At 54.2% G+C, this 20,119-nt stretch overlaps 2 protein-coding genes across 5 annotated transcripts in view; one reads left to right on the forward strand and one right to left on the reverse strand.

Moving 5' to 3' along the window:
• The window catches only part of LOC103879910 (adenylate kinase isoenzyme 1), a 17,121-nt gene extending 14,347 nt beyond the window's left edge, over positions 1 to 2,774 (reverse strand). Inside the window, 1 exon segment of the mRNA XM_021930581.2 lies at positions 2,350 to 2,774. Coding sequence (XP_021786273.2) covers positions 2,350 to 2,517 — 168 coding nt within the window. The 5' untranslated portion in view covers positions 2,518 to 2,774.
• Positions 450 to 18,784, forward strand: GTF2F1 (general transcription factor IIF subunit 1). 4 transcript variants are annotated; one of them, XM_031660064.1, is made up of 13 exons: positions 4,657 to 5,334; positions 5,419 to 5,465; positions 6,325 to 6,401; positions 9,332 to 9,372; positions 11,746 to 11,768; positions 15,570 to 15,745; positions 17,189 to 17,342; positions 17,424 to 17,485; positions 17,562 to 17,681; positions 17,845 to 17,918; positions 18,000 to 18,138; positions 18,346 to 18,463; positions 18,551 to 18,784. In XM_031660064.1, the coding sequence occupies exons 1-13, from the start codon at positions 5,323 to 5,325 to the stop codon at positions 18,753 to 18,755; spliced, it is 1,248 nt and encodes a 415-aa protein (XP_031515924.1). In that variant the 5' UTR covers positions 4,657 to 5,322; the 3' UTR covers positions 18,756 to 18,784. The 4 variants fall into 4 exon arrangements, with proteins under 4 accessions (XP_031515922.1, XP_031515921.1, XP_031515924.1 ...); XM_031660062.1 differs by lacking the exons at positions 4,657 to 5,334; positions 5,419 to 5,465; positions 6,325 to 6,401; positions 9,332 to 9,372 and adding an exon at positions 450 to 1,109 and having other exon boundaries at positions 11,598 to 11,768; XM_031660061.1 differs by lacking the exons at positions 4,657 to 5,334; positions 5,419 to 5,465; positions 6,325 to 6,401; positions 9,332 to 9,372 and adding an exon at positions 451 to 1,109 and having other exon boundaries at positions 11,598 to 11,768; positions 15,570 to 15,754; positions 17,427 to 17,485.
• The last annotated feature ends 1,335 nt before the right edge of the window (positions 18,785 to 20,119 follow it).

A 20,119-nucleotide genomic window follows, 5' to 3' on the forward strand; every position in this document is an offset into this window, starting at 1 on the left:
TTTTTTTTGAGACAAAGTTTCACTCTTGTTGCCCAGGCTGGAGTGCAGTGGTGTGATCTTGGCTCATCGCAACCTCCGCCTCCCGGGTTCAAGCAATTATCCTGCCTCAGCCTCCCGAGTAGTTGGGATTACAGGCATGCACCATCACACCCTGCTAATTTTGTATTTTCAGTAGAGATCGGGTTTCCCCATGTTGGTCAGGCTCATCTCGAACTCCTGACCTCAGGTGATCCGCCTGCCTCAGCCTCCCAAAGTGCTGGGATTACAGGTATGAGCCACCGCGTCCGGCCTTTTTTTTTTAATAAGACAGAGTGTCACTCTGTCACCCAGGCTGGAGTGCAGTGGCGTGATCTCGGCTTACTGCAGCCTTTGCCTCCCAGGTTCAAGCCATTCTGATGCCAGGCTGGTCTTAAACTCTTGAGCTCAAGCGATCCTTCTGCCTTGGCCTCCCAAAGTTCTGGGATTACAGGCGCGAGCTACCACACAATGAGTTTCGATATGCATGCATTCTGGAGATGTGTAGCCATTCTAGTTACTTATAAATTTTTGGAAAAGAAGCCTGGAACCAGATGCCTGCTGTACAGAGTAGGGAAGTCTTCATTACTTCTACATTCCTCAGATAAGGAATTTTGCCTTCGATGGCCTGCTCGATGGCCACCAGGTGCTCTTTTTCTCTTTAATTTTAATTTGGAAGTAATTTCAAGCTTTTAAGTTGCAAAAATAGAACACAAGGCTCGCTCAAATTCCCTTTACCCAGATTTATCACAGGCTACCATTCTCCGCCCTTGTTGCCAAGTGGTAAGTTGGTTTTGAGCGTCTAGAGCTTGGCCTAGGGTGAGGAAGGGCATTCCTGGAGCGGGGCACCGCCCAAGCAAAGCCAGGGACCCTGAGAGGCTTTGCTTCCTGCTCCCCTAGGCTCGGCTGGAGCGGGACTTGAGCAACAAGAAAATTTACCAAGAGGAGGAGATGCCCGAATCGGGCGCAGGCAGTGAGTTCAACCGCAAGCTTCGGGAGGAGGCTCGGAGGAAGAAGTACGGCATCGTCCTCAAGGAGTTCCGGCCCGAGGACCAGCCCTGGCTGCTCCGGGTCAACGGCAAATCTGGCAGGAAGTAAGTGGTGGGGCGGTGGCGGTGCCGGCTTAGCGACCAGTCCACATCCCCCCTCAACTTACAAACTTTGTGGGGTACCCTCTCTGAACCTCAGATTCCCACTGCTGCGATGGAGGTGCTGGCACTTCCATCCCTGTAGGGTTTTATTTTTTATTTATTTATGTTGTCTTATTTTACTTATTTATTTTTTTGAGATGGAGTCTTGCTCTGTCGCCTAGGCTGGAGTGCAGTGGCACGATCCTGGCTCACTGCAACCTCCACCTCCCGGTTTCAAGCGATTCTGTTGCCTTAGCCTCCTGAGTAGCTGGGATTACAGGTGCCTGCCACCACCAGGCCCGGCTAATTTTTGTATTTTTAGTAGAGATGGGGTTTCACCATATTGGTCAGGCTGGTCTCGAACTCCTGACCTCGTGATCCTCCTGCCTCTGCCTCCCAAAGTTCTGGGATTACAGACGTGAGCCACCCCACCCAGCCTACTTTATTTATTTATTTATTTTGAGATGGAGTCTCACTCTGTCACCCAGGCTGGAGTGCAGTGGCTCAATCTTGGCTCACTGCAAGCTCCGCCTCCCAGGTTCATGCCATTCGCCTGCCTCAACCTCCCGAGTAGCTGGGACTACAGGCGCCTGCCAACACGCCCGACTAATTTTTTTGTATTTTCTTCGCTTCAGTTACGTATTGCTAATTGACTTTTATTTGCAATTCACAAATGGGGCACCCTCCACTTCACCAAACAGCGAGAGCTTCCCTAGTGAGTGATTTTTTTTTTTTTTTTTTTTTTTTTGAGATGGGGTTTTGCTCTTGTTGGCCAGGCTGGAGTGCAATAGCTGTCTCGGCTCACCACAACCTCCGCCTCCCGGGTTCAAGTTATTCTCCTGCGTCAGCCTCCCGAGTAGCTGGGATTACAGGCATCGCATACATCACTGTGAGATTAATTTTGTATTTTTAGTAGAGACAGGGTTTCTCCATGTTGGTCAGGCTGGTTTTGAATTCCCAACCTCAGGTGACCCACCCGCCTTGGCCTCCCAAAGTGTTGGGATTACAGGCGTGAGCCACTGGGCCGGACCCCTACAGCCTTTTGATGGGATCTCCCCTCTTCACAGATAAGGAAATGAAAGCTTAGTGCAGCAAGGCAATAGCCACGTGGGAAGTTGTAACCTTCTGGGTCCTGTGAGCCCTCCTGGTGGGTGGCTGTCCCAACGTACCGCCTTCCTTCCTACCCCCTCCCATGAGCTCCTACTGGGGGCACCAGGAGCCCCTGCAGCATGATGTCACAGATCTGCCGGCCCTGCTGCGTGCTCCCTTGAGCCTCCTGTCACAGTACCTGGCCCAGCCCCACGTGGCAGAAGCCATACTTGGTCACCATATTCTTGCACTGTGTCCCTTTGGCACAGCCTGGGCTGCCCATCACAGAGATGATCAGAGGGGACTTGAGGATGTCTGTGGCACCCAGGAAGAGGGAAGGAGATGGGTTAGTGCCTGTAGGGGCACAAGTGTCCCTGGGTGACACTGGACAAAGTCCTACGACTCTCTTTTGCCATAGGGTGGCATCTTGGGGGTATGTTTCTGTTCTCACGGGTATAGCCAGGCACGTTGTGTGTTTGTACCGCTTGGATGAAGATGTGAACTTGAGGCTAGGTGCGGTGGCTCACACCTATAGTCCCTGCACTTTGGGAGGCTGAGGTGGGGGTGGATCCCTTGATGTCAGGAGTTTGAGACCAGCCTGGCCAACATGGTGAAACCCTGTCTCTACTAAAAATACAAAAAAAAAAATTAGCTTGTGTGGTGGCGCACGCCTGTGATCCCAACTACTTGTGAGGCTGAAGCAGGAGAATGCAGCTTGAACCAGGAGCGAAGTTTGCAATAAGCGAGGGTGCGCCACTGCACTCCAGGCTGGGCAACAAACAGGGCTCTGTCTCCATGTGGGCAGGCAGGACAGGCCCTTTATGCATCTCCTTCACATCTAAAACTCTATCATATTTCCGGCCATGCTCCATGTCCTTCCCCCTCCGTCCCATCCCTTCCCCCTTCCCTCCGTCCATTCCATCCACTTCCCCCTTCCCAGCCATCCACTCCCCTTCCCTCCATCCCAGCCCATCCATACTCCCCCCTTCCCCTCCCGTCCTGTCTCATCCCATACTCCCCTTTCCTCTGTCCAGTCTCATCCCATACTCCCCTTCCCTCCGTCCCAGCCTCATCCCATACTCCCCTTCCCTCTGTCCCAGCCTATCCATACTCCTTCCTTCCCATCCCATACTCCCCTTTCCTGTCCCAGCTTCCAGTTCTTCATTCCTCCTTCCATTTCCTCTGCCTACCTGCCAGTTCCTTCCTTCCATCCTTCTCACTTTCCATTCCATCCACTCCTGTCTCCTCCTTAACAGCCCACAATGGTCAGTCATGATCTTCCCTGTTTATTCTTTTATTTTTTCTTCTTCTTCTTTATTCTTCCTACTTTCTTTTTTTGGGAATGCTTGTTCCACTCTTGTTGGCCAGACTGGAGTGCAATAAAGCCTTGATCTCAGCTCACCACAACCTCCGCCTCCCAGGTCCAGCGATTCTCCTCCTGCCTCAGCCTCCCGGTAGCTGGGATTATAGGCATGAGCCACCCTGGCCGGCTAATTTTTGTATTTTTTACTGGTAGAAGCGGGGTTTCTCCGTAGCCGGTCAGGCTGGTGCCAAGCTCCCAGCCTCAGGTGATCCGCCTGCCTCGGCCTCCCAAAGTGCTAGGATTACAGGCGTGAGCCACAGTGCCCGGCCATTTACTCGTTCTTGTCTCCTCCACGCCAGACTCGACTCCATGAGGGCAAGGACTATTTCGGCCTCCCTCATTCCTATATTCCTAGGAGTTGGCAGTTTCTGACATTTAGTGGTGGATGAGGAATAAATGAAACCAGACACATCGACGGTGTCTGTAGTTCATGGCCCAATTTTTGTGCCTTGCTCCCCTTCCCTTTGCTTAGCCAACTCCTATGCATCCCTCAGTGCCCAACTGAAACCTCCCCTCTTCTCTGAGCCCTCAGAGCCTGTGCTTCTCCTGCTCCTTCCTGGGTTGTAGATTCCCATGTTATGAGTCTGTCTCCCCCACGACACTGTAACCCTCGAGAGGACACTGTAACCCTCCGTTGGGAGCTGGTTTGACAGATTCACCTTGCGGGGCCCCGAACCCAGGAGGTGCTCGAGTATTTCCGAAGTGGAGCAATGAATGGTTGCGCCGTGAGCATGCGCAGTTGTGTTACTGCCATGACTGGGGCGTGTGTGCATGCCTGGAACGGGGTAGGGGATCTTGCATCTCCCTACTGTTCTCTGCAGCCTCCTTCCCTTCCCCCCAGGAAGCCAGCCAGCCGCCCCCGCGACGTTACCCTTCTCTTGGGGCCTCAGAGCCCTGCCCATCTCGGGCAGCTTGGACTTGCAGAGACCCATCCAGCCAGCAGCCCTTGGGGTGGTCGCTCCCCGACCCCGCCCAGGCTCTGACCCCTCCTGGCTCGGCACAACGTCACAAGGGTCCCCGCCCCGGTCATTTTGCGACAATGACGGGGTCCATTCCTTCGGGGTAGGGGGAAGAAATGAACCCCAAACAGGCCCATGGGGAGCCAAGCAGCGGTTCGACCCGACCGGAGTAGGCCTCGGTTGCTATGGTGACGCGGCCTTCTTGGCCCCCCCACCCCGGTCCAGAGCGACATGGCGCATGCGCAAAGTGCCTGGGGGCCCGCAAGGAGGACTCTTATCCCTCTCCCCACCCAGGATGCCCCGCGGTCCTTGGGTGTGACGTCATGAGGGAGGGCGGTCCCCCTTTTGGCGAAGTTAGCCGTGTTGTATAAAAGAGCGCCAGCGACAGAGGCCGGTTAGTTTATCTCAGACTCGGCCTGGGTTTGCTGAGTCTAAGAAGGGACCGTGGTGGCCCTTTTGAGGTGACCATAGCCGCCGAGGAGCATAAGTGACTGCGCATTGAGGCGGCCACAGTCGCTAAGAAGGTTGCCATCGCGACGCGGCCGCTGGAGGGTTTCGCTTCCGGGTTAAGCGGCCGCAGCCGAGTAGCTGCAGCGCCTCTTCCGGTTACCTTTTCCCAGTGCCAGAGGCGCCTGGGGTTGGGGTCTTCGCTCAGGGACAGAGACCCGACAGCGAGCGGCGGCTTCCCCGGGATCGAGGGACGCGCACGCCAGAGGAGACGAAAGGAACCCGGGTCGGACCAGATCGGAACCACTGACCATTGACCATGGCGGCCCTAGTGAGTGTGGATTTGGCGGGGTTCCGGGGTCCCGACGGCGACCTCGGCAACTCCTCACTCACCGTCCGGTTCCTCTTTCCGCAGGGCGCTAGCAGCCAGAGTGTCACTGAATACGTCGTTCGAGTTCCCAAGTAAGTCCCCAGCCCCATCTCCCACTCCTCTCCACCCTCCAAAAATGAAAACCTTCACGATCTTCTTAGCCAGGGGTTTCTGGCCCTGTCTGTGATTCTCCCTCCAGACTTGGAGGGTAGGGCTGGGATTAAGCTGAGGCTTCCCTGGGGACAACACTGCTTTTTTAAACGAATGAATGAATGAGTGCATTAATAACACGGCGATCCAGCCCCCTGGCTTAACCTTCGATCCCATGATGCCCAGGCCGGCTGTAAGGACATATTCCTCGTCCTGTTTCAAAATGGTCAGGCTATCTTTTCCTTTCCTGAGCCTTTTGTATCCCTCTTCCCTCTGCCATGGGTGCCTCCCCTCAACCCCTAAACTGTGACTCTGCTGGGTGAATTCTTGTTGATTCTGCAAAACTCAGCTCCAGTATCTTCCTCCTCCAGGAAGCCCTCCGTGCTTGTCCTCCCTCCTCCCCAAGGCTGAGTTCACAATAATCTCCACATCTTGGGTTCCCCCAAATCTTTGTTCCTCCATCTGCTCTTCTTCTGCCTGGGGTCAAGAGGGGATGGGTCTAGCTTCTCTGGCAGACTGGGAATCCTTGGAGTCTTCTGTATCCAGTGTTGCCAGGCAAAACAGGCTGAATGAATCGGTGTGGGTTTGTTGAGTGATTGAATTGAATAAATGATTCAATTGAATGGAATGACTGAATTGACTTGATAGTGCAATTGGATCGAGCGATTTAATTAATGATTTGATTGAATTAATGGTCCAGTTGGAGGGCTGATTGAATTAATGGTTCAATCGCATTAATTCATTAAATTAATGATTGAACTGCTGTATTGTATTGACACCACCTCTTCTAATCCACTCCAGGAATACAACCAAAAAATATAATATCATGGCTTTTAATGCAGCCGATAAAGTCAACTTTGCTACGTGGAATCAGGTAAGTCCCTGGGTCCTGGGGGTTGGGAGCTGGGGTGGTGGGAGAACATGACCCTGACCTTGGTGATTGTAATAGTTGCTTAACTGTCATAGTAACTAAGTCTTAATTTTCTCACTTTTCTCAAAGTGAAGAAAAGATAGATGACAAAGGATTGGGTGCAGTAGTTCACACCCCTGATCTCAGCACTTTAGGAGGCCGGGGCAGGAAGCTTGCTTAAGGCTAGGAGTTCAAAACCAGCCTGGGCAATGTAATAGCAAGACCCCAACTCTACAAAAAAATTAAAAAATTAGCTGGGGCTGGTAGTGTGGGTCTGTAGGCCTACATAGGAGGCTGAGGTAGGAGGATCGCTGGAGCCCAGGGGTTCAAGGCTGCAGTGAGCTATGATTGCATCACTGCACTCCAGCCTGGATAACAGGCAGACACAATACCAAAAAAAGAATAAGATGCGGTGGCCTCCAAGCCTGTAATCCCAGCACTTTGGGAGGCCGAAGTGAGAGTGGGATCATGAGGTCAGGAGGTCGAGACCATCACAACTGCACCCGTTGGCTCCCGTCTTTTACTAAAAAACACAAAAAAAGAAGTAGCTGGGCGGTGGCGAGAGCCTGTAGTCCCAGCCACTGGAAACTGAGGAGCAGGGGAGGAATGGTGAACCCAGGAGGGAGGAGCTTGCAGTGAGCTGGTCGGCCTTACACTCCAGCCTGGGGACAGAGCCAGACTCCATCTCAAAAAAAAAAAAAAAAAAAGAATATAGCCAAAGGCCCAGGTCAAGCTCCTGGGGTGTCTAATAAGTTAGGTTGGTACTGGAAGCCCACGAGGCCTCTCATGAGGAGAACATTCAGAAGTTGTGCCCACCGATGGGCATTTTTGGCCAAGGTTTATCTGGGCAAGGGAGGGGACTGGGTTGGGGGCTTTCCCAGAGCCCCTGCCATCAGAGGCTCTAGAAGGGACTTTGGGAGCCATTAAAGTGTTTTCAACTGGGAGGTTGTAGTGTGATCTGGCTGTTGTAGGGAGACAGACTGTGGGTTTGAGGGCCGTTAAAGGGAGACCGGGTAGAAGCAACTGGTCTGGTCTAGGTGAGTCCTGGTGGGCATTGGGGGCAGTGGAGGTTATGAGATGTGGCTGATTCTAGAGTGTTTTGGAAATGGTATATGGATGGCCAAATCAAAGAGCTTAGCGTGTTGGATCATAATCAGCCACATAGATCCACGATAAATGGTAACATTTGTAGAGATTTTGGTGCCTTAATGTCAGCAAATGTTGTACAATGAGATTCTTTTTATTTATTTTATTTATTTATTTTTTGTGATGGAGTCTCTTGTTGTCCAGGCTGGAGTGCAATGGCACGACCTGGGCTCACTGCAATCTCCACCTCCCAGGTTCAAGCCATTCTTCTGCCTCAGCCTCCCAAGTACAGGTGCACACCTTTAGCCCAGCTAATTTTTGTTTTTTTTTATGAAGTTTCGCCATGTTGGTCAGGCTGGTCTTGATCTCCTGACCTCAAGTAATCCACCTGCCTCAGCCTCCCACCGTGCCCGGCCTTTTTAATTTTTAAAAATAGATATAGAGTCTCACTATGTTGCCCAGGCTGGTCTTTTTTTTTTTTTGAGGCCGAGGTCTTGCTTTGTCGCCCAGGCTGTGGGTGTAGTGGCGGTTCCGGCTCACTGCAAGCTCCGCCTCCCCTGGGTTTACACCATTCTCCTGCCTCAGCCTCCTGAGTAGCTGGACCTGGCGCCCATACCTTGTCCGGCTAGTTTTTTGTATTTTTTAGTAGAGTGAGGTTTCCCCGTGTTAGCCAGGATGGTCTCGATCTCCTGACCTTGTGATCCGCCTGTCGGCTTCGAAGTGCTGGGATTACAGGCTTGAGCCACAGCGCCCGGCCTTTTTTTTTTTTTGAGACAAAGTTTCACTCTTGTTGCCCAGGCTGGAGTGCAGTGGTGTGATCTTGGCTCATGCCAGCCTCCGCCCTCCGGGTTCAAGCAATTATCCTGCCTCAGCCTCCCGGTAGTTGGGATTTACAGGCATGCACCATCACACCCTGCTAATTTTGTATTTTCAGTAGAAGTCGGGTTTCCCCATGTTGGTCAGGCTCATCTCGAACTCCTGACCTCAGGTGATCGCCTGCCTCAGCCTCCCAAGGTGCTGGGATTACAGGTATATGAGCCACAGCGTCCGGCCTTTTTTAATAAGGCAGGTGTCGCTCTGTGCTTTGAGCTGGAGTGGAGGTAGGCGTGATCTCTGAGCTACTGCAGCCTTTGCCTCCCAGGTTCAAGCCATTCTGATGCCAGGCTGGTCTTGTCTTGAGCTCAGCGATCCCTTCTGCCTTGGCCTCCCAAAGTTCTGGGATTACAGGCTGAGCTACCACACAATGAGTTTGATATGCATGCATTCTGGAGATGTGTGACCATTCTAGTTACTTATAGAATTTTTGGAAAGAGCCTGGAACCAGATGCCTGCTGTACACCAGAGTAGGAAGTCTTCATTACTTCTACATTCCTCAGATAAGGAATTTTGCCTTGATGGCCTGCACCGATGGCCACCGGAGTGCTCTTTTTCTCTTTTAATTTTTAATTTGGAAGTAATTTGCAGCTTTAAGTTGCAAGAAATAGAACACAAGGCTGCGCTCAAATTCCCTTTACCCAGATTTATCTGAGCTACCATTCTCGCCCTTGTTTTAAGTGGTAAGTTGGTTTTGGCGTCTAGAAACTGGCCTAGGGTGAGAAGGGCAGCATTCCTGGGCGGGGCACCTGTAAGCAAAACCAGGGACCCTGAGAGGCTTTGCTTCCTGCTCCCCAAATACCGTGGAGGCGGGACTTGAGCAACAAGAAAATTACAAGAGGAGGAGATGCCGAATCGAGCAGGCGAGTGAGTTCAACCTTAACCGGGAGAAACCGGAGGAAGAGAATGCGACATAAGTCCTCAAGGAGTTCGGCCGAGGACCAGCCTGGCTGCTCGGTCAGCGGCAAATCTGGCAGGAAGTAAGTGGTGGGAAGCGGTGGCGGTGCCGGCTTAGCGACCAGTCCACATCCCCCTCAACTTACAAACTTTGTGGGGTACCTCTCTGAACCTCAGATTCCCACTGCTGCGATGGAGGTGCTGGCACTTCCATCCCTGTAGGGTTTTATTTTTTATTTATTTATGTTTGTCTTATTTTGTATTTATTTTTTTTTTGAGATGGAGTCTTGCTCTGTAGCCCTAGGCTGGAGTGCGAGTAGCACGATCCTGGCTCACTGCAGCCTCCTCCGGTTTTCAAGCGATTCTGTTGCCTTAGCCTCCTGAGTAGCTGGGATTACGGAGTTGCCTGCCACCACCAGGCCCGGCTAATTTTTGTATTTTTAGTAGAGATGGGGTTTCACCATATTGGTCAGGCTGGTCTCGAACTCCTGGCCTCGTGATCCTCCTGCCTCTGCCTCCCAAAGTTCTGGGATTACAGGCGTGAGCCACCCACCCAGCCTACTTTATTTATTTATTTATTTATTTTGAGATGGAGTCTCGCTCTGTCACCCAGGCTGGCTGGAGTGCAGTGAAATCTTGGCTTCACTGCAAGCTCCGCCTCCCAGGTTCATGCCATTAGCCTGCCTCAACCTCTCCCGAGTAGCTGGGACTACAGGCCTGCCAACACGCCCGACTAATTTTTTTGTATTTTCGGTAGAGATGGGATTTCACCGTGTCAGCCAGGATGGTCTCGATCTCCTGAGCTTGTCATCTGCCTGCCTCGGCATCCTAAAGTGCTGGGATTACAGGCGTGAGCCACTGTGCCTGGCCACCCAGCCTACTTATTGATTTTGAGACAGGGTCTCACTCTGTCACCCAGGCTGGAGCGCAGTGGTGCGATCCTAGCTCACTGCAGGCTCCAACTCCTGGGCTCAAGAGATCTTCCCACCTCAGCCTCCTGAGTAGCTAGGACTACAGGCGTGCCCCACCATGCCTGGCTCAGTTTTGTATTTTTGGTAGAGATGGGGTCTTGCTGCATTGCTCAGGCTGGTCTTGAACTTCTGGGGTCAAGTGATCCTCCTAACTTGGCCTCCTAAAGTGCTGAGATTACAGGCGTGAGCCACTGCCCAGGCCCTGGGGTTGTATTTTTGAAGATAGTTCACTGAGTTGGTGCTTGTGCCTGGCTCTGAGGCAGCTCTGAGTACCACAATGCAGGAAGCTTGGGTGGCCAGCCCTGGGGGCTCATGACACTTGAGATGACCTCTCAGAGGGGGCAGACTGAGGCCAGAACGGGAGGGGTCTAGGTTAGGTTGATCAAGGGCACTCCAGGCACAGCAGTTGGGTGATAGTGAGAGACACAGGCAGCTCACACAGGGCAGTAGGTGCCAGGATGTGCTGGACCCAGTGGAGCCTTGGAAAGCTGTAGGCAGGGAAGGGGCGCTCACCCAGATTGCCTGGACCTTTAGGGTAGAAGAGAATGAAGTGGAGGCCTTAGGAGGCTGGGCAGTTGTTTAGGCTTGAGGAAATGGTGGCCTGGGCCAGGTGTCCACTTCAGATTTGGCCATGCCATGGCTGGGCATGGTGGCTCACGCCTGTAATCCCAGCCCTTTGGGAGGCCGAGGCGGGCAGATTACTTGAGATCAGGAGTTCAAAACTAGCCTGGCCAACATGGTGAAACCCCATCTCTACTAAAACTGCAAAAATTAGCTGGGCTGCAGTATGGACACCTGTAATCCCAGCCACCGAGGCTGAGGCACCTGTGAATCGCTTGGAAGCCAGGGGAGGCTGGCTACTGCAGGAGCTGAGATTGTGCCACTGCACTCCAGCCCAGGTGACAGAGCCACACTGGGACGATGATATATTATCAATAATGCATCATCAATGTAATGCCAACATCTCAAAAAAAATTCAATATGCCTTCCTCCCATCCCCTTACTCTATTCCTCATTTTCCTGGGTATGGCCCACAAGTAGCAGAGCTGGAGGCAAATGTAGACGGTGTGACTGCAGGGTTGGGCTCTTCTGAGATAATCTCACACGGTCTTTCCAGAAATGATCCCGATGCGCACATGCCCAGCCCTTTGCAGTGTAGGTGTGCCGGCGCTGTTCCCCAGATGTGAGAATTGATGAGGCCCAGCTGGTTGAAGGCCTCATGGGCATTCCTTGGTCTTCCTCCTATGGCAAGTGCCATAAAGGAGGCAGGCCTGGGGGGACACAGGCAGGGCTGGGCTGGTCCCTGTGGGCCAGGCCATGATCGTGGCTCCCTGCAGGTTCAAGGGCATCAAGAAGGGAGGCGTGACAGAGAACACGTCCTACTACATCTTCACCCAGTGCCCCGATGGGGCCTTCGAGGCCTTCCCCGTGCACAACTGGTACAATTTCACGCCGCTGGCCCGGCACCGCACGCTCACTGCCGAGGAGGCCGAGGAGGAGTGGGAGAGGTGAGTGGACTGTGTGGTGGCTGGGGACAGAAGTGAGGGAAATGGGGTGCCTTGCTGTGGGTATATCAGCAGGCCCTGTGCTGGGAGCTGGGGACTCAGGGGTAACCAGGGCAGACCCCACTCAGCCATCTCGGAGCTGTCAGTTCAGGGGGAAACAGATAGGGGGTGACCTGGAGCTCACATTGGCAGAGCAGGATGGGATCTAACTGCCCCCTTGGCTTCCACAGGCCGCAGGTCACACAGCCTGATCCACTGCAGAGCAACAGCTCCAGGCAGGGCATCCTGGGAGGGTTTCTCTAGCAGTGTCATTGGCCTCAGAGGTGAGGCGGGTACAGTTAAGGGCTGTGGAGAGACACAGTGCATGAGGCCAGTGCAGAGTGACTGTGGGCAGGGGGACGAGGCTGGGGGCCCAGAGCACTTGGTCTTGGATGTTACGGCTTTGGATGAGACCTTAGGGCCACCACCGCCCTAGGGTGCTTGCAGATGGTGGGGAGGGCACTTTGGATGCATCTGCAAAATGGCATTTGCACAGGTCACAGATGAGCAGATGCTCAAAGAGTTGATGGCTCACAAAGGGTTAAAAAAACACCTTTTTCCCTCTTTGCTTTAGTGGTTTTTTTTTTTTTTTTTTGAGACTGAGTTTCATTCTTGTTGCCCAGGCTGGAGTGCAGTGGCGCAATCTCAGCTTATTGCAACCTCTGCCTCCCGGGTTCATGCCATTCTCCTGCCTCAGCCTCCCGAGTAGCTGGGATTATAGTTGGCCACCACCACGCCCAGCTAATTTTGTAATTTTTTTTTTTTTTGAGACGGAGTCTCGCTCTGTCACCCAGGCTGGAGTGCAGTAGCGCGATCTCAGCTCACTGCAAGCTCCACCTGCTGGGTTCACGCCATTCTCCTGCCTCAGCCTCCCGTGTAGCTGGGACTACAGGCGCCCGCCACCACACCTGGCTAATTTTTTGTATTTTTAGTAGAGACGGGGTTTCACCGTGTTAGCCAGGATGGTCTCCATCTCCTGACCTTGTGATCCGCCCACCTCGGCCTCCCAAAGTGTTGGGATTACAGGCGTGTCAGCGCGCCCAGCCTAATTTTGTATTTTTTTGTAGAGACAGGGTTTCCCCATGTTGGCCAGGTGGTCTCAAACTCCTGACCTGAGGTGATCTGCCCGCCTCGGCCTCCCGAAGTACTGGGATTACATCCATGAGGCACCACGCCCGGCCTGCTTTAGTTTTTAGTCATTTTCTTTGGTTTTAAAATTTCTGGAGTCGTAGGTTGGCTCAGCTCCAAAAGCAACCCCATAAATGGCACGCAGTCAGAGCATCCTCTCCAGGTAATGAGCCTCCGAGCCTGTGGGGCAGTTTCTGTGCCCCTGGACCCTGGAACAGCATCCCCCAGTCTTCCTGCCTGCTCCACGTTGGTTGAGTTCCTGGGGCTCCACTGTAAAATCCATCGATCAGTCTTTGCTGAGAGGGCAGATTCCCTTTTGCTGCATTTTCCTTAGAATCTGCTTTGAAAGTTTTAGGGAGAAGAATTTGGCATTTTATAGAATTGTGTAAAACCTGGATGTTAACCAAAGGAGAAATGCCATCTCTTTTTTGAGACGGAGTCTCGCTCTGTTGCCCAGGCTGGAGTGCAGTGGCGTGATCTCAGCTCATGGCAAGCTCCGCTTCCCAGGTTCACGCCATTCTCCTGCCTCAGCCTCCCGAGTAGCTGGGACTACAGGCACGCACCACTACGCCCGGCTAATTTTTTTGCATTTTTACTAGAGATGGGGTTTCACTGTGTAAGCCAGGATGGTCTCGATCTCTTGACCTTGTGATCTGCCTCAGCCTCCCAAAATGCTGGGATTACAGGCGTGAGCCACCGTGTCCGGCCTTTTTTTAATTTTTATTTTTTTGAGACAGAGTCTCACTCTGTCACCCAGGCTGGAGTGCAGTTGTGCCATCTCAGCTCCCTGGCTCACTGCAACCTCCACCTCCCGGGTTTAAGCAATTCTCCTGCCTTAGCCTCGCGAGTAGCTGGGACTACAAACGTGCGCCTCCACACCCGGTTAGTTTTTGTACTTTTAGTAGAGAAGGGGTTTCACCGTGTTGCCCAGGCTGGTCTCGAACTCCTGGCCTCAAGTGATCTGCCCGCCTTCGCCTCCCAATATGCTGGGATTACAGGTGTGAGTCACGGTGCCCGGCCAGAATGCCATCTCTTGATCAGATGTTAAATCTACTTAGCTAAGAACTGTTCAGGCTGGGCACGTGGAGAGCGGATCACAAGGCCAGGAGTTCAAGACCATCCTGGCCAAGAGACCAGCCTGGCCAATTTGGTGAAACCCCATCTCTACTAAAAATACAGAAATTAGCAGGGCATGGTGGCGGGCACCTGTAATCTCAGCTACTGGGGAGGCTGAGGCAGGAGAATGACTTGAACCCGGGAGGCAGAGATTGCAGTGAGCCGAGATCACACCATTGCACTCCAGCATGGGTGACAGATCAAGACTCCGACTCAAAAAAAAAAAACAAGAAAAAAATTAAAAATGGTGATGGGGTCTCGCTATGTTGCTCAGGCTGGTCTCAAACTCCTGGGTTCAAGCGAGTATCCAGCCTCGGCCTCCCCTCCCAAAGTGCTGGGATGACAGGCTTAAGCCACTGCATCCAACTGTCACTTTTTTGGTGCACCGCTCAGTGGGGTAAAGCCGCTCACAGTGTTATGCAGCAGTTTCATTATCTTTCACACCAGCCTGGGCTTTGCCCATGTTACATGTATTCCTAACACTTCTCATTACATGCAGTCTTTTTTGATTGTTTGTTTTTTGGAGACAGAGTCTTACTCTGTCACCCAGGCTGGAGTGCAGTGGTGCAATCTTGGCTCACTGCAACCTCCGCCTCCCAGCTTCAAGCAATTCTCCTGCCTCAGCCTCCCAAGTAGCCGGGACTACAGGCACCCACCACCACGCCCGGCTTATTTTTGTAGTTTTCGTAGGGGCGAGGTTTCACCATGTTGTTCAGGCTGGTCTCAAACTCCTGACCTCAGGTGATCCACCTGCCTCGGCCTCCCAAATTTCTGCGATTATAGGCGTGAGCCACTGCACCAAGCCCGGCCTGCAGTCCTGTTTTTTGAAGCTTCCATGAGCAATGAGACAACGTTACATTGTTCCAGTGGAAACAGTAGGTTTTGTCAATAAAGAAAAAGACATCTATAAATTAAGATAACAAGAGATCTGGCCAGGTGCAGTGGCTCACGCCTATAATCCCAGCACTTTGGGAGGCCGAGGCAGGTGGATCACCTGAGGTCAGGAGTTTGAGACCAGCCTGAACAACATGGTGAAACCTCGTCCTTATGAAAACTACAAAAATTAGCTGGGCGTGGTGGTGTGTGCCTGTAGTCCCGGCTACTCAGGAGGCTGAGGCAGGAGAATGGTGTGAACCTGGGAGGCGGAGGTTGCAGTGAGCCAAGATTGCACCATTGCACTCCAGCCTGGGCGGCAGAGCGAGAGTCTGTCTCAAAAAAAAAAAAAAAAATAGCAAGAAACCAGTGTGACTGGATTGGGGCCAGACTCTGAGTCCAAGGGAGGTGCTGAGACTCCAGCAGCACGTGGGGACCCTGTCTCTGAGGGACTCGGGGCGGAAAGGGAAGGTAGGAAGGGCCGGTTCTATCCGTGTGGTTTCAGGGAGTCCTGGGCCACAGCCCAAGTCCCTGGGGTCCACATCACATTGAAGGCTGTGTGGGTGGTGCCCTAGGGCTCGCCCCCTGCAAGCGCAGGTGCAGGGTGGTGCCAGGCCCAGCATGAGCCACCCTGTGCCTGGCCCCCAGGAGGAACAAGGTGCTGAACCACTTCAGCATCATGCAGCAGCGGCGGCTCAAGGATCAGGACCAGGATGAGGACGAGGAGGAGAAGGAGAAACGCGGCCGCAGGAAGGCAAGCGAGCTGCGCATCCACGACCTGGAGGATGACCTGGAGATGTCTTCTGATGCCAGTGACGCCAGCGGTGAGGAGGGTGAGCACGGGGGCCCGGGCATTAGGCTACAGAGGTACCTGCTCAGGTGGTGCCAGTGAAGGCAAAGTCTACCGTCGCTCACAGTGGCCCTAGAATTCGAGGCACCTGGGGCCAGATGCGGTGGCTCACGCCTGTCGTCCAGCACTTTGAGAGGCTGAGGCAGGCAGATCACCTGAGATCAGGAGTTCGAGACCAGCCTGGCCAACACAGTAAGACCCTGTGTCTACTGAAAACACAAAAATTAGCTGGGCATGATGGTGCATGCCTCTAGTCCCAGCTACTTGGGAGGCTGATGCAGGAGAATCGCTTGAACCTGGGAGATGGAGGTTGTGGTGAGCTGAGATCGCGCCACTGCACTCCAGCCTGGGCGACAGAGTGGGACTCGGTCTCAGAAAAAAAAGAATGAGAGTCAGGCGAGGCTGCCTGGAGGAGCAGTGATGTCAGTCAGGAGGCAAAGCCAGAGCCCGGGAGAACTGAGCTGTGGCCCTTCTTTTTTTTTTTTCTTGAGACAGGATCTCTCTCTCTCACCAGGGCTGGAGTGCAGTGGTACAATCACAGCTCACTGCAGCCTTGACCTCCCAGGGTCAAGCAATCCTCCCACCTCAGCCTCCTGAGTAGCTACAGGACTACAGGCATGCACCACCAGGCCCGGCTAATTTTTGGTTTTTTTTTTTGGAGACAGAGTGTTGCCCTGTTGCCCAGGCTGGAACTCAGTGGTGTGATCTCAGCTCACTGCAACCTCTGCCTCCCAGGTTCAAGTGATTCTCCTGCCTCAGCCTCCCGAGTAGCTGGGATTACAGGCATGCGCCACCACGCCTGGCTAATTTTTGTGTTTTTAGCAGAGACGGGGTTTCACCATGTTGGCCAGGCTGGTGTTAAACTCCCGAGCTCAGGTAATCTGCCTGTCTTGGCCTCCCAAAGTGCTGCGATTACAAGTGTGAGCCACAGCACCTGGCCTAATTTTTGTATTTTTTGTAGATACTGGGGTCTCACTCACTATGTTGCTTAGGATGGTCTGAAAACTCCTGGGCTCAAGCCATCCTCCCGCCTCAGCCTGCCAAAGTGCTGGAATTGACAGGCATGAGCCACCGCGCCTGGCCTGGCCTGGCTGTGGTCTTCACGGGGGTTCCTATGAGAAACTGCAACTCTGGGTTGGCCAGTTTCAATAATTCCTGTGCACTCTGGGCTGTAGGGGCTGTCCCTGGTTATCAGGTGCCTCGCCTGGGGTGGTCTGGGACGGGGGAGTGGTCTGTGAGCGTTAGAGAACGTGGGTTGGGGTGTGGGGTGTGGACCAGGAGTTTGTTTAGGAGAGCTGAGCTCCTGGGCTGGCCTTGGTGCGGCAGTCTCCCCAGTCAGTGAGGCCCCCAGAATGTCAAAACTGCACAAAATACCCACTGCCTCCCCCTCCTTTTCCTTCCTTTCCTCCCTTCCCAGGCGGCAGAGCCCCCAAGGCCAAGAAGAAGGTGCCGCTGGCCAAGGGTGGCAGGAAGAAGAAGAAGAAGAAGGGCTCCGACGACGAGGCCTTTGAAGACAGCGATGATGGGGACTTCGAGGGCCAGGAGGTGGACTACATGTCGGACGGCTCCAGGTGAGGCCGACGCGAGGCGGCTGCGAGACCCCGTGCGGCCTTGCGGGCGCACACTCACCCTCTGCCGTCCCTGTCTCACAGCAGCTCCCAGGACGAGCCTGAGAGCAAGGCCAAGCCGCCCCAGCAGGAGGAGGGGCCCAAGGGTAGGCGGCGGCTGGGGGGGCCCCAGGGAGATGCGGGCAGTGCGTCTCTGCTCTTGCTCATACCCTGTCCCCCCAGGTGTTGATGAGCAGAGCGACAGTAGCGAGGAGAGTGAGGAGGAGAAGCCGCCTGAGGAGGACAAGGAGGAGGAGGAGGAGAAGAAGGCGCCCACCCCGCAGGAGAAGAAGCGCAGGAAAGGTGCGGCTGGTGTGGCCCCCATGTTGGAGGCTTGGGTCAGGGCCTGGCGCTCTGCTGCCTCCTCCCCTCTCCCCTGCAGGCCTCCCTCATCTGCAGTGGAGGTACCGGTGGATGCCGGGTCCCGGGGTTGCTCTGGCCCTGACCCTTTTCCTGTGCCCCGCAGACAGCAGCGAGGAGTCGGACAGCTCAGAGGAGAGCGACATTGACAGCGAGGCCTCCTCGGCCCTCTTCATGGCGGTAAGGCCCAGCCCGGTGACAGGGGAGGCCTGGGCGTCTGTTTCCAGACTCACACCCCTCACCCCACCCTGACCTCCGCAGAAGAAGAAGACGCCACCCAAGAGAGAGCGGAAGCCGTCGGGAGGGAGCTCGAGGGGCAACAGCCGCCCAGGCACACCCAGCGCAGAGGGCGGCAGCACCTCCTCCACCCTGCGGGCGGCTGCCAGCAAGCTCGAGCAAGGTGAGCGCCTGTGGCCTCCCCACTCCCCACAGCCACGGCCTCCCGACCTCTGTTGGGGCTTAAGACAGAGAGGAGATGGAGATGGGGGTGGAGGCCTGTCTGTCCCCAATCCCCCTGAACCCTCATCCTGGCACTGCCCAGCCCGCGGTCCTGCTCAGGGGTTCGGCCTCCTGCCCCCAAGACTCAGCCCTGACCCCACTCCTACAGGGAAGCGGGTGAGCGAGATGCCTGCGGCCAAGCGGTTGCGGCTGGACGCGGGGCCCCAGAGCCTGTCCGGGAAGTCGACCCCCCAGCCGCCATCGGGCAAGTCAACACCCAGTAGCGGGTAAGCTGACAAGGATGGCAGGGGGCAGGGCAAGGGCTACCGGGGACAAGCTCACTGATGCCACCTTCCCCGCCCTCCCATCCTCAGCGACGTGCAGGTGACTGAGGATGCCGTGCGCCGCTACCTGACACGGAAGCCCATGACCACTAAGGACCTGCTGAAAAAGTTCCAGACCAAGAAGACAGGGCTGAGCAGCGAGCAGACGGTGAACGTGCTGGCCCAGATCCTCAAGCGCCTCAACCCCGAGCGCAAGATGGTCAACGACAAAATGCACTTCTCCCTCAAGGAGTGAGGCGCCGTCCGGCACACGGCCCTGCCCCCGAACTCAGCCTCTCACTGCCCCTTCACTATCCTGCTCCCTGACTCCCAGGGCCCCATAGTTAGCAATTCTGGAAAGGTTAAGCCATCTCCTCCTCTGGCCCCTCCTGGAATCTTCAGATGCCTGTTAGACCTTCTTACTGTCCTCCTTCTCCTGGCTCAGCCTCCCTCACACTGACCAAGGGCCCGTGCTGCCCACTTCCACAGTTCTCCCTTCCACTCCCCTAGTTCTCTCTATAGCCGTGACTTGTCCACCGCACAGCCCAGGAAGTCTTCAGTTTGGGCTGGGCATGATGATACGCGCCTGCAGTCCCTGCTACCTGGGATTCTTAGCCCAGTTCAAGGCTGCAGTGAACTTTGATGGTGCCACTGCACGCCAGCCCGGGTGACAGAATGAGATCCTGGCACACACACACACGAAAAAGTAGCCAGACATAGTGGCAGGCGCCTGTGGTCCCAGCTACTCTGTAGGCTGAAGCACGAGAATCACTTGAACCTGGGAGGTGGAGGTTGCTGTGAGCCAAGACCACGCCACTGCACTCCAACCTGGATAACAGAGTGAGACTCTGTCTCAGTAAATAAAAAAATAAATTGCTGGCCGGGCGCGGTGGCTCAAGCCTGTAATCCCAGCACTTTGGGAGGCCGAGACGGGCGGATCACGAGGTCAGGAGATCGAGACCATCCTGGCTAACACGGTGAAACCCCATCTCTACTAAAAAATACAAAAAAAACTAGCCGGGCGAGGTGGCGGGCGCCTGTAGTCCCAGCTACTCGGGAGGCTGAGGCAGGAGAATGGCGTAAACCTGGGAGGCGGAGCTTGCAGTGAGCTGAGATCCGGCCACTGCACTCCAGCCTGGGCGACAGAGCCAGACTCCCTCTCAAAAAAAAAAAAATAAATAAAAAAAATAAATTGCTGAGATTTGTTTCCTTTTTAGATCTGCTATTCTGCTGGGGATAAATGTCTTGTTCCTTATGTTTTGGTCCCAACTTTCATGGTTTTATTTTTATTTTTTAGTTTTTGAGACAGGGTCTTGCTCTGTTGCCCAGGCTGGACTGCAGTGTCCACTGTCTCAGCTCCCTGCACCCTCTACCTCCCGGGCTTAAGCCATCCTCCCTGCTTAGCCTTTCAAGTCGTGCACACCACCACGCCCAGCTAATTTTTTAATTTTTTGTAGAGGTGAGGTCTCACTGTATTGCCCTGGCCAGCCTTGAACTCATGGCTCAGCCAGGCATGTACGATTATGCCTGGCTAATGTGTTTTTGTTTTGTTTTGTTTGAGACAGAGTTTCACTCTTGTTGCTCAGGCTGGAGTACAGTGGTGCAATCTTGGCTTACCAC

Source organism: Papio anubis, chromosome 20 (assembly GCF_008728515.1).
Source record: "Papio anubis isolate 15944 chromosome 20, Panubis1.0, whole genome shotgun sequence".
In the NCBI taxonomy this organism is placed as follows: Eukaryota; Metazoa; Chordata; class Mammalia; order Primates; family Cercopithecidae; genus Papio; species Papio anubis.